General features: G+C 42.8%; 1 protein-coding gene across 2 annotated transcripts in view; it reads left to right on the plus strand.

Moving 5' to 3' along the window:
• The window catches only part of POLE (DNA polymerase epsilon, catalytic subunit), a 316,779-nt gene that overhangs the window by 77,099 nt on the left and 224,004 nt on the right, over positions 1 to 15,676 (plus strand). For both annotated transcript variants that reach the window (XM_078667255.1, XM_078667256.1), the window contains exons 10-14: positions 171 to 281; positions 782 to 867; positions 2,392 to 2,511; positions 4,290 to 4,422; positions 4,563 to 4,676. In XM_078667255.1, the coding sequence (XP_078523381.1) occupies positions 171 to 281; positions 782 to 867; positions 2,392 to 2,511; positions 4,290 to 4,422; positions 4,563 to 4,676 (564 nt within the window). The remainder of the gene's footprint in view (positions 1 to 170; positions 282 to 781; positions 868 to 2,391; positions 2,512 to 4,289; positions 4,423 to 4,562; positions 4,677 to 15,676) is intronic.

Consider the following 15,676-nt stretch of genomic DNA (forward strand, 5'->3'; position numbering starts at 1 on the left):
CATGTTACTGTTACACCGACCGTGTGTGACAATGATGGAGATTGAAGGAGGCACTGAATCAGTGTTCGGTTGTGGAGGATTAGTGCTGCTACTTCTTCGAGCCCTCTTCATGAAGAACATTTTTCACCAATGTCTCTGTACTGACACAATAATCGCGGTTTCTTTCCCAGGGATACCTGATCACAAACCGAGAGATCGTCTCAGAAGACATTGAAGATTTTGAGTTCACGCCTAAACCAGAGTACGAGGGGCCATTCTGTATCTTCAATGAGCCCGATGAGGTGAGTGTGCCAGATGCCAAACTCCAGGCAAGTGTCCTGATGCTCTTGTTCAGACACTGGCACCTGAAAGTGATTGCAAGTGTAAAGCTCTCTGGAAAATGTGTCCAGGCACAGGCTCTGAAAAGTGCTTTCTTTATCCTATAGGTGTGGAATTTAGGGCTTCTGAGCCAATAGTTTTTACTGAAGCATGCTTGATCTCATTCTGTACCTAAGGATCTTTGTGCGCTGATTTTGTAGACTATAGTCCTCTGCATGAGGTGGCCTCCTTCCATTGTAAAGAGTTCCTTCAATAGGATGTTTTTTGACCAGATTCAATTGTCTTTCGAGTTACCTGGCAAAATGAAGGCTTAAGGACTGGCCCCTCCTTCCTTATTCTGCCAACTTGTACACTCTGCACCTGGCTCTGTTCTCATTTTTGGAAGTGGTGACTCTCATTGACTATTTTGCATTTTCTTTTGAATAAATGGGTTTATTGACTAGTTTCACATCTTTGTTTTTAGGCACATTTAATCCAGAGATGGTTTGAACATGTCCAGGAGACAAAACCCAGTATCATGGTCACCTACAATGGGGACTTTTTTGACTGGTAAGTGTGAAAGTATTCTTGAATTCCTCAGCTGAGTTTGTACAGATCTCCCACTTGATCCTTCCTTCGTTGCTTCTCCAGAACTCAAACTGGACTCTTAGATATTGTTCCAGCGTAGCGATGTGTTTACTCTGAAGCCCGCTCTGAAAGACACTCGCTTTTATCCTTCTATAGAGAGGCAATTAAAGTACCTTTAAATTAAAAAAAATAGACTTGTGTGCTTTCAGTTTCAAGAAAGCTTAAAAGCGGATGCTTATTCTTAACATAAGACTATTTTTGGTATGTTCCAAGATACAGCCCCAGAAGGATCCTAAAAATGGAACGAAAAGTCCAGCTGATTCGTAGCAGACTGCCTTGATAAGAACAGCAGAGTTTTGAGAATAACAACAGTCGTGAATTCATGCATGGTGCAGAGGCCTTTTAAATGTCCTCCTGGAAGGGTTTCAAGACATTACATGACTAAATTCCAATAAAAGCCTGGCATGTCCTCGTCTTGAAGGTATCTCCTGACACTGTACTGCTTCCATTAAATAGGCGTGCTATATTCAAGTGCATTGGTTTAAAAAAAAAGGCCCCGTTTCATTTGTCGAATTTCGTTTGGTACTTCAGTGTGCTCTTTATGCTTGTCCTCAACCCACTTTTGGTTGTAACCAAGATGAGGTAATCCCGACAGGCTGGCCATTCTTATGCCTACACATAGATTCTCTTCCCTTTGAGCTATACAGGGCTTTCAACTACTGTACCTGACATTTAGAAAAATAGTTAACTTTCCTCTGTAACTTAAAATTGTGGCAGTGTGATTAGACCTTTTAGTAATTTGCATGCTTGCTAAATATTGTTTTAAAAAAATAAGTAAAATAAATAGGGTGCAAGTCTGACAGGCTCCGGTTGAGCCTTCTTTAAAAAAAACCCTGAAAAACCCCCAAAGAAGTACTCAAGAATGCATACTTGGTACTGTCACCATCCAAACACCTACACGCTTTGTCTTACCTTTGCTTGACTGCGCTCCATTTGGCACTCAGTAGCTTTCTTTAGTCGTGGAGCACTTTATAAAAACAAGAAAATAAAAGTCTGCAAAAATAATGAGATGAATATTTAATTAAAATACTGCTAACATAAAGACCCACAAGCATTTTTGTGGCCTTGAGTGTGGATTCCATTCACAGCATTGGGGAACTTCCAGAGCCGATACTTCTGCGTCCAGCCTGCAATTCAATAGACAGGCTAAAAAGAATTCAGGACAACAACATCTTTACTAACCAAGCTTTTTGGTACTCATTTCAAAGCCAGTGACTGATGTATTTCATAATTGTTCACTTTCAGTCCTGGAGAATGGTACTTTTGCAGATTTGTGAAAGAGGCAGGCTTTCTTGCCTGACCTTCACTGGGACAATTCAGTCAAACCTGCCTCAGGTTTTGTCAGTGGTGGCTGGGACTTGGATAGTGGTTTTCATTGAAAACTGCTGAGGGATGCACGTTCTTGAATGTTGGTGACTTTTTCCTACCTCTTTTGTTTTCTTTTAGGCCTTTTATTGAAGCCAGAGCAGCTGTTCATGAGATGGACATGTACCAAGAAATTGGGTTTCAGAAGGACAGCCAGGGGGAGTTCAAATCTCCCTCATGCATTCACATGGACTGCTACAGGTAGGGTACAGACTCCTGTAAAAGAATATAGCTATTCACCCACCTGGGATAGTTTTTAGGTGGGTTGGGAGTGGGGATGGCCAACTGGTATAATGGGTTGGGAAGGAGGATTCCTTGACACTAACCTGGTTTAAACTACAATTACAGCATTGCCATGCATGTCAACAGAGTCATCAAAGTCCATCAAGCAAAGTCTTCTTTTGTTGTCTAGTTGTTCTCACTGAGCATATTCTAGCCAGCCAGTTTCATCACTTGGTGACAAATTAAAAGTAGATAAGATCACCTACTGGCAAATCAGATGGATTCTGTATGTGAGTGGTGTTCAAGGCAGAGGTATACACCAAGATACATAGTACTCTGCCACTCCCAGACAGGAGTTTGAACACCATTCCTTCTTCAGTTTCCCCCAGAATATGGCAGTTTGCCCTCCAGATGGTGAAACTAACATAGTTTTACATTGTCTGTTATCCTGTGTTGCATTCAGACATGTTATACACTCATATGTGTAAAACAGTCTTGTACTACGTGTACTTAGTGTGTGTGTGTGTATATATATATATATATATATATATATATATATATATATATATATATATATATATATATATATATATATATATTATACAAATTGCCTGTGGCATGAGAGGCACACTGCAGGGCTCTCCTCTCCGGGCTACAGCGTCTCAGCGCGCTTCCCCACGTGCAATGAGTAATTTGCCCGACGCGTTTCTGGGGGACTCCACCCCCGTCATCAGGGGCTGTTACCAAGTAATCCTCGGTGTGCTTCACTTAATTTATGGGCGTTTTTATTGCAAGCAAATCCCTAGGCATGCATGTGGCCAGATAGAGTTATGGGATTTGTAGTCCATAGTGAAAGAAACACCTCGTTTGTCTTGGATCAATAAAATGTCAATTGAAGACCTTGAGTAGGCTTGCTTTTCGTGCTTTGGCGCGCTGATATACCATGACGAGTCCTGCGCTTCTTTACTTCCAAGTAGTTTGGTTGTGAAGCTTCATCCTGCCGCTCCTCGTTTCACAGCGGCAAGCGATGGTGCCCTCTCCGCGGCCAGGCAGCCGCGAGAAAATGTTTATACAAATTGCCTGTGGCATGAGAGGCACACTGCAGGGCTCTCCTCTCCGGGCTACAGCGTCTCAGCGCGCTTCCCCACGTGCAATGAGTAATTTGCCCGACGCGTTTCTGGGGGACTCCACCCCCGTCATCAGGGGCTGTTACCAAGTAATCCTCGGTGTGCTTCACTTAATTTATGGGCGTTTTTATTGCAAGCAAATCCCTAGGCATTAATTGTATAAACATTTTCTCGCGGCTGCCTGGCCGCGGAGAGGGCACCATCGCTTGCCGCTGTGATATATATATATACACTCTCACACATGTACACGCTTAAAATACGCTATATATGTGTATATGTGTGGGGGTGTATATATATATGGTCCAGTGGAAGGCTAGGAGTAGCCGAAACACGTAGGCCGTCCGATTACTGCATGTAACTTTGCACATGGTGTGTTAAAATAAAAACAATTTGACAAAGGACTTACCTGTTTGCTGTGCCGTGACTTCCGCCAGGAGGTGGGGGATTCAACTGAATATATATATATATATATATATATATATATATATATATATATGACGGATCGTTCGATATGTCAGTGGTGTTTGTTGGGTGGATGCGTCTGTGGTTGATTCTTTAAGGGGCAATTAAAGTTAGTGGTGAAGGTCTCCTATTTTACTTATTTATAGCACAAGTCTTCTTTATTGTTAGGTGGGTAAAGAGGGACAGTTACCTTCCAGTTGGGAGTCAAAACCTGAAAGCTGCAGCCAAAGCCAAGCTGGGCTATGACCCGGTGGAGCTGGATCCTGAAGAAATGTGTCGAATGGCCACAGAAGAGCCCCAGGTATGTTTGTGTCAACTAGACATGTTACTAGACATGATGGGTGTTCTGGGAGTTTAGAGACATATGGGGAGGCTGGAGAAAACCTAATATCTGTCTTTGGAATTCCCACACTTTTTCCCCCATTATTTCTTTGCTTGCAGATACTGGCTACGTATTCTGTGTCCGATGCTGTTGCCACATATTATATGTACATGAAGTATGTACATCCCTTCATCTTCGCCCTCTGCACCATTATACCTATGGAACCTGATGAGGTACAGTTTGCTGCTCTGTTTGCTTGATCATAGGTCTTGCCTGCTATAGACTCGACCGTAATGCAGAGGCATACAATGTTGACCAATGTAGGACCAAAACAATCTGATCCACACCTGATTTTCAGCATCACTACTGACTGTGAATTGGTTCCATTTAGATTCATTTGATGTTTATTATGTTATTTTGCATTGTATTGTGCCAGCTACAATTGCAATGACCTACAATTCAGCGTGGCTTTGACTTTCCTGTATTTTCAGCTGGAATAACATGATTTTTTTTACATCAAATTGTATTTGGTTATTTTGCAATATGAAGGGGCAATGGACCACAAATACATAGAAAGCGAGAGGATATTTTTGCTCTAACAACGACATTTCTGACATATAACAACACCCGCCAAACATGCAGGTGTAATAAACAAACAATTCAATTCAATACCACTTTATTCGATTAATAAAAAATCATAAAAGTAACAATACAAAAAATGAGGGATTACATTAATACGCATAAGAGTTAAAAAAAAATATAAACAAACAACATATGGACAGTTTCCGATCGGAATGACATGATTTTGAAGGTACCCGGGTTTCCATTCGATCTGGAATGGAACGATCTGAAACTTGTGGTCCAGTGAGCGCTTAATTGTCTTCTAGACTTTATGCTTTCAGTAATCTGTCGTCTATAGACTTTACGTTATCTTTGAGTTCGGAAAGACCTCGAAATCCAGTTATCCCTCATTCAGAGGCTGGGCTGTATTAGAGAGTGAACAGTGATGGAACTCCCACACCGGCGTAGAACATCCCAAAGACACTTAAGTGTTTCCTTAGCTACACGCCATCACTGCCTGTTGCTCATGTGAACAAATTGATTTCAATGTGTGTAAGAGCATCACTTGGATAAGCAAGATTTTAGTAGCTTCAATGTTTCTGGGGATTAATTTGTTTGATCAGTTGTAGTCTTTGGAGCTTCGTCAGTGCTTTGTGCCTGTAGGGTGCAATTTTATGAGGGAGAACTGCTGGTGAATAGACTTGTTTTTGCTAATTAAAAAAATAAAAAGCATACTAATGGCAACAACAGCTACTCCGGTTCTAAGAGCCCTTCAAACTCTGTGCTATGTAAAATTGTGTGTACATATATAACTGGGCATATTGGAGCAAAGTTAGAGTAACTTCTCCAGTGCAACTGGCATTTGTGAAACTATTGCTAAAGTATTAATGGGTGCCAAGAGTGGGATGTATTTTATAATGCACAGGTAAATCAGCTGTCATAGTGTTCATGGGATTTGAGGAGGAACGGGGACACTGTCATTATGATTTTGAGTAGACCATGTTTAACTCGCTGGGAGGAAATGTACTTGGAATGATGAATTTCAAAATGGATACTGACCGCTTGAAAAAATTGAATATTGTGAAACTCATGTTGGCTGAAGTTAGATCATTTTCGTAATTTTAGCTAAAGGATGTACATTATTTGGGATTGAAGAAATAAAGCAATTATGCTTAATAGTTAGAAAAGTTTTGCCTTACCTGATAAAGATTTGTTTGATTTGTGAATGTTTTTAAGCGCATTGGTGGGTATTACCGGTACTCCGTGCTGGGCAACTGTACTCCTTTATGCCTCCAAATGATATTTGTGTATGTCATGTGTTCATTGATCCAGGGCTTTTTAGTACACAAGTCAGTGCCCCTGAAATTGGATACATTTGATAGTGGGTGTGTCTTTGTTGTACAATGTATTGTACGAAGATAAGCAGATTCTGATGCTTTCGAAATAGCCAATGAAGCGAAGGAAGTGAAAAGTCTGAATTGAGAGCTGGTTTGAGTGTTAGCGGGAAGGTCAGTTGTACATGCTGAGTTCCTCCATTACTATTGGACAGAATTGTGCCAAGCCGTGTCCTCTTTGAATTGTTTCGTATTGTAATGGGCAATAAACACATTTCCAGGACATCTTTAGCTAGTATAAAATGCCCCTTGGTGTACCTTGCAGAGCACCTTGAAACTTCTATTTTCTGTATGTAAAATCTCTAATTTATGCCACTGTCTTTCAGTATCCCAAACCCAGAAATGCTGCTAGATTATTGATTCTTTAAAATTATGATGCAGTTGTTTAGGGAACCTTGATTGCAAAGAGGTCCATTGTAAAGTCTCCCTGAGAAGGTTTGCTTACTTTAGCGATGTAAGAGCAATTCAACAAAAAAGAAGACTTCTTTGGCGGAGTAGCAACTGGTGAAGTATATGGGAATGGTAGAATGGCCAAACAAGTGTAAACATTTTTTTTGCCATTGACCACTGTGGCAGAGACAGGTGCTACCAAAACTGTGGGAATTCATTATAAAGGAAAGCAATTGTACAGGTCACAGATCCCTTCCTGGGCAGAGGCACTGGGTGCAGAGTAGGGTAATATTAGGGAACAAAAAGAAGATCTATATTGTGTTGGGACAGGATGTCCCCTGCATAGTAAATGGGCATGTTCCCCTGCCATAAGTGCCCAACTGTGTTTCTCTTTTTTTTTTTTAGCCCTGGCGTCGCACTAAATTAGCGATTGCACAGAAGAGACCCTGCCTGTCCTTGACGATGAGTAGGTCCTGGACTTGCCCTGTGACTTGGAAGGGTATACCTCATTGGTTGACAGTGGCCCTTGTTGGGTTTAGCACAGCATTTCTTAACCTATGGTCTGCAGATCACTAGGGGTTAGCAGCAGACTAATAAAGTACTTATACACAATGAAGCAGTATTGAAAATGGAAAGTTTTAAAATGCTCTGCGAGTGGTAAGGAATTTGAAATTGGACGCTAAAAATTAGATGAAGTTGGTATCTGGATTCATTGGAGCAGTGCAAGTACTGCAAGCAGAATCTAGTCTGGATGATTGGAGGCCTCAATGAAGCAATAGTATGTGCCAACAGAAAGACTGCATTAGGAGCAAGAAAGACAAAGTGCTATGTTAGAATCTAGAATATTGCTAAGACTTTTAGAAATAAAACTACATTTTTAGCACTCCCATTAAAATTAAAATGTTTCCATAGTTGTGAATTAAATACAGTATTTCATGATTTGGGTATTTGTTTGATGTATACTTGTTTCTGTGTTTTTGTGTATTATTTTGAGGTTTATTTTGTAGAAATAGCATTGGTGGAGGTCCAGTCATGATTTAGTTGGGGTTCCACAGATGTCTAAAGGTTAAGAGCCTCTCAAAAGGTTAAGAACAACCACTTTAGCATATATAGTGGTTGTGGCAGCATACAGTGTTCTAAGAATCAATAGTTGAACAGACCTTTGCATCTGAGACACTCGAATGGAGGCCTGCTGGCCCTTTCGTGTAAAGTTTGGCTTCTATTTGCCTACTCAGTCCCTTGCACTAGCATCCCGAGCAGATGTTAAGCATATTGCTGTGTGTCGCCTTGCTGACACATGCTTTCTGTGTGTGTTTGTGTGTGAGAGAGAATCTGAAAAATGGAGGGCAGTGAGATACATTCGGAGGCCCCTGGCCTGGCCGTGCACAAGATGGAGGTGCAGAATGTGCTCCCAGACAGTGGAAGTGTATTGTTCACATTCCTGTTGCTGAAGTGTGGATACTTAGCAAGAAGAAATCGGATGGAAAGCACTGCTTTTTTTAGATATTCTATAAAGCCATTTGTAGTCAAGGAGCTGCTGATTAGTTTTCCTGAACATTGACATTTGGTGGATGGTAAGGGCTAGGGTGGGACTGCAGACTCTGGTAAATGTTGGGGAAACCTTTAGGTGAGGACTGCATTTTGCCTTCATTTATCCAGGTGCGGAATCCTTACGCCTTTTTGTGCCTCTGTTGTGAGGCAGTTTCCGTACTGTGGTTGGGTTTGAAACCAGACTGGCAGTGTTGAGGAGTTGGTGGTCGTTGAGGTTTTTGGTGTGGTGTCTGTTGATATTTTTCTGTAAGACCGTGGCTGGGTATGGTAGCAAGGAGATCAATCTGTAGTTGGTGAGCATTAAAGGGTCAGTGGAGAGTTTTTTCAGCAATGGGAGGACAGTTATGTGTTTTCCAGCACTTTGGAATGGTCACAGGAGAGGTGGAGGCATTAAGAATGGGTGTTAGCATAGCGCTGATGGGTTGCAGTCCTGTAGGAGACGTGGCGGCAGGGGTCCTATGGGGGTCCTTAGTGGATGGACTGCATGTTGGCAGGGGTTTCTTCGGGGGTGTTGATGCACCATATGATTAGAATTGGTTCTTTGGATAGGATCGGAAAGCGTTTGACGAGGTATGTCGGATCCGCTTGCGGTTTGAAGTGCTCTAAATGACTTTGATTTTGTTGCTGAAGAATTGAGAGAGCTTGTTGCCGCAGTCCTGAGAATGGGTGTTTGAGTTGGAGGCGGCTGCTGGTGAGGTGAAATCCTTCACAATGGCGAAGGTTTCCTTGCTTCTGTTGGTGCTAGCATCAATGCGGTCCTCCAGGGCGGCGTGCTTCGTGGTCTGGATCATTTGGTGGTAGTATCTCAGGATGGGTTTCAATGTACTCCTATTGGCATTGTCCCGGCTCATTGTCCATTTGCACTCCAGTTGTTTGCACTCCAGTTGTTTGCAGTGTCGTTTCATCAATTTGAGTTTTTCCATCTACATACTGGTCTTGGGGTCTAGATCTTGTTGATTTGTTTTTTTTATTTTTATTTTTTTAAGTTTTTATTTGCCATTAGGTACATTTTCAGGTGGCTTAGCACTTTATACAGCAGATTCTAAAAACAGATAATAAATATAGACATTACTATTAACCATACATACATTTTAGAGAGAGCAGAAGTATAGAACACAAATATACTGAAGAGAGCATACAAACCAAAAAACATCCTTACAACATTACTTCACCAAATTCCCGCTCTTTCTAGTGTCATAATTCAACCTATACCTATTCTATTTCCTAGTTCATCTTGGCTTTTTCCCAGCCATTTTGATAAGGGGGCCCAGATCTTATCCCCTTTCTTACTAGCTCGATGACCCTTGTTTTTATAAAGAGCCATTTCCATATTCTATATATTCAATAGGCGAGGAAGCCAAGCGGTATATACCGATGGGTTCGAGTCTTTCCAAGCTGTAGCTATTAATAGCCTTGCAACCTCTATTTAGACAAAACCAAAATTCCTATATGCAGGTATTAACTCGGTGACCATCATACCCTAAAAGCATCAACGGAGCCCTAATCTTGATTGTGCAATTCATCAATTCATACCAGAATTTTTCTATACCCTTTATTAGAGGAGTCCGGTATATACGCGCATAAAACATATGCGTAATGTCCGCCGGGCTGTGCTGACATCTGGAGCACTGATCGTTGTCTCGTTTCCCCCACCTAAAGAGTTTTGCTGGGGTGTAATATAGGTTAAACAGAGTCTTATAATGTTGGGTTTGAAGGTTTGCAGCCAAAAATATGCTTTCACCCAATTTTAATGACATATCAATACTATATCGTTGTCCCCCAGTTATGATGCCCACTTTGACTCCGTGTTCTCCACATCGTCAGGTATTGTTTCTATTAGAATTTTATACATTTCCCCTATCCTCCCATCACCCCAAAATATTTTAGCCAATAGCGGTATTGCCCGGAGGTTTTCCTGTTTCCTGAGTAGGTTCTTTATACATCCCCTCATTTGAATATATTTAAAATATGTTCTATTACGAACCTCAAATTTCTGAGCCAGTACTGTAAATGACAGCCTATCGGAATTTTCGTTAAATAGGTCCCCAACTAGCTGTATACCCACCTGTGCCCACTCTCTAGCCATGTTATCCAAAAATTCGGCTGGGAAAATCGATATTCCCCACAATGGGGTATACCGATTACATTTTGGAATTCCCATAATTTTACATACTTTGCTCCAAACGGATCTAGCTGCTTTCAAACATTTTAGAATGGTTTTTTTTTTATAATAGCTAGGTTCTAGCTGTCTGGGGAGGAGCCCTGTTGATTCTCTCCCCACACCTAGTTGGTAGATTGATGGGACTCTATCCTCACTCACACATTTATCTGCTCCCAATAGTTCTCCAATTTCTAGCACGAAATTTGCCAGGTAATAACCCGATCTGCACTTTCTGCCTCGGCAACCAACGCAGGCAGAGCCCCACGTTCACGAGGAAATACCTTGCGAACCTTAGGGGAGAATAACTTTGGACTCCCTCCTTTGACTATCACCTACCCAGCCGGACTTTCGGGCAAACGCTCCCGCATCTCTCCTGCCCTTATCTTCCCCCTCTCTCTTCCCCCAACTCCCTCCCCTCTCCGCTCCTACTCTTTTCCGCTTCTGTCCTCTGCCTTCACCTGCCCCTCCCCTTGTCCCCACCCTGTTTCTCAGTGAACCTCTTCCCTCGACACTTGAGACCAAACTATTTTGTCTGAAGCCCAATGGAGCTACCTGGTTTAGATATAGGGGAGATGGGCCATGGATTCCCTTCTTGGTCGTCACCTACACAGTCGATCTTTAGACTGACTTCCTTTCGTCTCTACGGTTGTCTCTTCCCTTATCCTCACTTTCTCACCTCCCCTACCCCCCACTACTTCGCTCTCTCCTTTCTCTCCTCTCCTAATGTATTGCTGATTGTTTGATGTAATGTGTAATTATCGATCTTTTTCTGTTATATTGTTGAACCACATTGTTGCACCTCCCTTCGTCTCTCCTGTTGTCTCCTCCGCATCCTCCCTCTAGTTATGTCTCTCCTTCTCTCCTCTCTCAATGTATTGAGACTAAACTATTTAGTCTGATGCCCGATGGAGCTACCTGGTTTAGCTATAGGGGAGATGGGCCGTGGACTCCCTCCTTGGTCGTCATCTACCCAGTCGGTCTTTAGACGGACTTCTTTTCATCTCTCCTTATTGTCTCTTCCCTTATCCTCACTTTCTCACTTCCCCTACCCCCCGTACTTTTCTCTATCCTTTCTCTCCTCTCCTAATGCATTGCTGATTGTTTGATGTAATTGTGTAATTGTTGATCTATTTCTGTTATATTGTTGAACCACAATGTTCCACTTCCTTTCGTCTCTCCTATCCTCTCCTCCCGCATCCGCCCTCTATTTTATGTCTCTCCTTCTCTCCTCTCCCAATGTATTGAGACTGAACAATTTCGTCTGATGCCCGTTGGAGCTACTTGGTTTAGCTATAGGGGAGATGGGCCTTAGATTCCCTCCTTGGTCGTCACCTACCCAGTCTGTCTTTAGACAGACTTCTTTTCGTCTCTCCTTATTGTCTCTTCCCTTATCCTCCCTCTCTCACCTCCCCTGCTCCCTCCACTACTTTTCTCTCCATTTTTCTCCCCTCCTAATTGAATTGCCTATTTTTTGATGTATTGTGTAATTGTTGAATTTGTTCTGTTACATTGTTGATTCTCATGTAAAGCGCTCTGATACCTTCGGGTCTAGCCAGCGCTATATAAAACTCTTTAAATAAAATAAATTAATAAAATAAATAAACCCCCTCTCTCTCTAGGCAAACTTAATGTCCTCAAGGCCCGTCTAGTTTTTTGATAGCTCCAAATAAAATTAGAAAAAATGTAATTAATTTTCTGAAATGAGCAGGGTGGCAGTTCTAGAGGGATCGCTCGAAATAAATTAAGTATCTTCGGGAAAATCTTCATTTTTAGGACATTGATTCTGCCCACTATCTTTAAATGCTAATTATCCAACCGTCGTAGCTCGGTGGATATCTCCTGTAGCACAGGGTCAATATTATTTGCCCATAATGTGTCCATATCCGGCCCAATCTTTACTCCCAGATAGGATGCAATATCTTTCTGACGCTGATCTTGAAAATGTCCCTGTCCGGTGCAGACTATCTGTGTCTTTCCTTTATTCAGACAATAGCCTGACCTACTGCCAAATTCCTCTGCCATTCTCTCTATTTCTACTATTGTTGTTGCTGGGTTTGATGTAATGACCGCAATATCGTCCGCGTGCGCAAGTATTTTTGTCTCATATCCATTGATTTCATAAGGTTCAGTCGCTAAGTTCTCAGTTATCTGTCTAATAAATGGATCCAGATCTATGGCGAACAGGATTGGGGAGCATGGGCAATCCTGCCGAGTGCCCCTTGCTACCTCTATCGGATCTGATGCCACTCCCATCATTTGTAGTCTAGCAAATGTTTTATGATACATCGCCTGAATTGCTGTTATCATTTTTGGACCTATCACTCACTCCGCTGAAGTCTCCCCCCCCCCCCCCCCCACCCACCCACCCACCCACCCCCCCACCCCACCAGATACTGCCACTTCACTCTGTCAAAGGCCTTCTCTGCGTCCAAGAGATTCACAACCAACCCATCCCCCCTTGCTGCAGCTAGATCTAGCAGAGATATTACTCGCCGAGTGTGATCCGTTGCCCCCCTTTCTGGCACAAATCCATGCTGCCAGGGTGAGACCAACCTGGCTATGATTCTCTGGAGCTGAGTTGCTAACATTTTTGAATATATCTTTGTATCTGAATTTATCAGAGAGATGGGTCGGTATGATCCAGGTGCTGACCGAGGTTTCCCCTTTTTATGAAATAAAATTATGTCTGTTTCCTTCCATGAATTAGGCGGGATCCCCCGGTATTGGACATCCAAAAAAAATCCTGAAGGAGTATAGCCAGATCACCTTGAAGTAATTTATATAGCTCTACTGGGATCCTGTTGATTTGCTGTGTTTGAAAGAGGCTAGGGAGTCTCACGTGAGGTGATACAATTGATTACATTCTTAGGGGGCTCCGGTTGAGGACTTCAGTCAGGTTTCTGTGAGGAAAAATCGGTCCAGGTGATGTTGTGCAGCAGGTCCCAGATTTCTGTTGTGTTTTTGGTGAGTGAATTAGATGTTACTGCAGAGTTTTGTTGGTGGTTGCAGAACTGTGTGAGTATGAGAGAGTGAGATTTTGGATGCTGTTGATACAGGTGCTCTGAGGGTTGGGTAATTGCATGAGAATTTGTAGGAAGCTCAGTAGAATGCTCCCTCAGTGTTGTGTGGTGCAGCGAGGCAGCCTCATGGATGGTGGTGTCCAGGGATCAGTGTGCAGTGTGTCGCAGTAGAATAGCGGCAGGAAGGGGCAAGACAAGGATTTCTGGAGCTTGGGATGATCCAGTCACTTACAGGCTTGTCTTTAGCATCTGTGCTGTGGCCACCATTCGATGGGTCCTGGTAGGGGGTGTTGTGATGTCCCTTCATATGCCACAGGATATAATGCATTTGCAACAAGGTGGATGGGATATCCATCACATTTGTGATGGCGTAACCCGTCAAACAAACTCTAAATCAGGCCCTCTGTTTCAATACAGTTACTGTTCGGGTGCGACTAAGCTGCACCTGTATTAAATTTAAGCTGCACCTGTTTTCCCTTAATTATGGCTTGGATTACCCAAAACCATGAAGAGAACTAATGGACACTGGGGACATCGAGGAAGCGGGGTGAGCACAGCCCTTGCCAAAGTAGCGCCCAGGAACAATGACTGTTTTTTTAAAGTTTATTTCACTAGTAGTGTGTAGTATTTAGTACTCTTGTGTAATTCGAGTACTTAATTTCTTCTTTTTTTTTTTCTTTTACATTTTATTGAATTTTCCTCTATTGTCAGATTTACAATAAAATGTTAGTCCTAGATTCAATAACCCAGCATACAGAACAAGTACATAAACAGTACCTCTCCCCTCCCCATCCCCCTCCGCACCCCCATGGCTCCTCAGTCCATTTCTGAGCCATGATTAGAAATGTTTGGATTTTTTTCCCTACAGATCTGTTGATCCTGCTGGGTTCAAGCAAGATTCCACTGTATTGAGCCCAGTACGCCCAAATCTTTAAGTGCTTTTGTGGACAACCTCTGGCTGTGTAGATTGGTATCTCTAAAGTCGTACAGGAGTACTTTTTTGTCCTCCAGAGTGCGGGATGCATCTTTTTTCCAATGCCATGTGATATATCCGTTACTGCCCAGATAAGCCCTTATATGTAGCAGCACTAGCTTTGAGTCTCTTGGGATCCTCCAGTCCCCCCACCCCCTTGTAGTGAGCACGCCTCCCGAAAAGGGGTCAGCTCCTTATAGTACCAAATTGTACGTAGTAGGTCTTCCACCTCTGCTCAGCAAGCATCTCGGAAGAGGGCACCAGACCCCTCTTCCACAACCGATACCTCGCTCAATATGTTCTTTGGAGATTGTACAGCTGAACGATTCTGAATGATGTGGCAATCTCTACATTCCGTGGAGAGCTTCCCTCCAATTCTCTTTTTCTTGCCAGCCTAGATCTGATTCCCAAGCGCCTCTGTTTTAGGAAAGTATCAGGAGTGTTAAGCACCAAGGTGTGGTATATTTGTGACATCTGATGGGGACCCAGGTTTCTCTCCAATAATTTATTCTCGAAGGGGCTAGCCATCAGCGGGTCCTCTAGGGGCCCTGCGTATGGTGTCCATGCATAGGCAGAGTTGGAGATATTGGAAGAATTGGCTTTGGTGGATTTCAAAATCCTCCTGAAGTGTTGCAAACGATTTCATAGTAGTGCTTCGCATCACATCCCCTAGTTTGTAGATCCCAACAGTTTCCCATAAATAGAAGCCTTCCAAATGGATAACCTTGGGGAGTCTTTGTCCCTTACACAAGGGAGTCGCCTCTGAGAATCTACCCTTCCACCCCAATTCTCTATTGGTGTTGTTCCAATTGTGCAGTACTCCTGATGTGGATGGAGGAAGATCCAGTGTATGTATGCCTCCATAGAGGAGGTGTAGCAGGACAGTGCCCAGCCTTCAGCGGCATTTACCCGGTCATCGTCTGAATTATGTCACCAATAATGGAAGGAAGGCAGTTGGCCAGCCCGATGATAGCACGTCACATCTGCTGTCGCTATACCCCCACATATGCTGTCCCTATACCCCCATCGTATGTAGACTTATAACTTCTATTTAATGCAATCCTGGCGGTCCCACCATTCCACAGAAACTTCTTTATAATCCCTTCTAGTTTGGTAAATAAGCACTAGGGGATTATATAGATCGGTTTCTGCAACTGGTAAAGGATTCGAGGCAGTGAGACCA

The sequence above is a fragment of the Lissotriton helveticus genome, chromosome 11 (assembly GCF_964261635.1).
Source record: "Lissotriton helveticus chromosome 11, aLisHel1.1, whole genome shotgun sequence".
Taxonomy (NCBI): domain Eukaryota; kingdom Metazoa; phylum Chordata; class Amphibia; order Caudata; family Salamandridae; genus Lissotriton; species Lissotriton helveticus.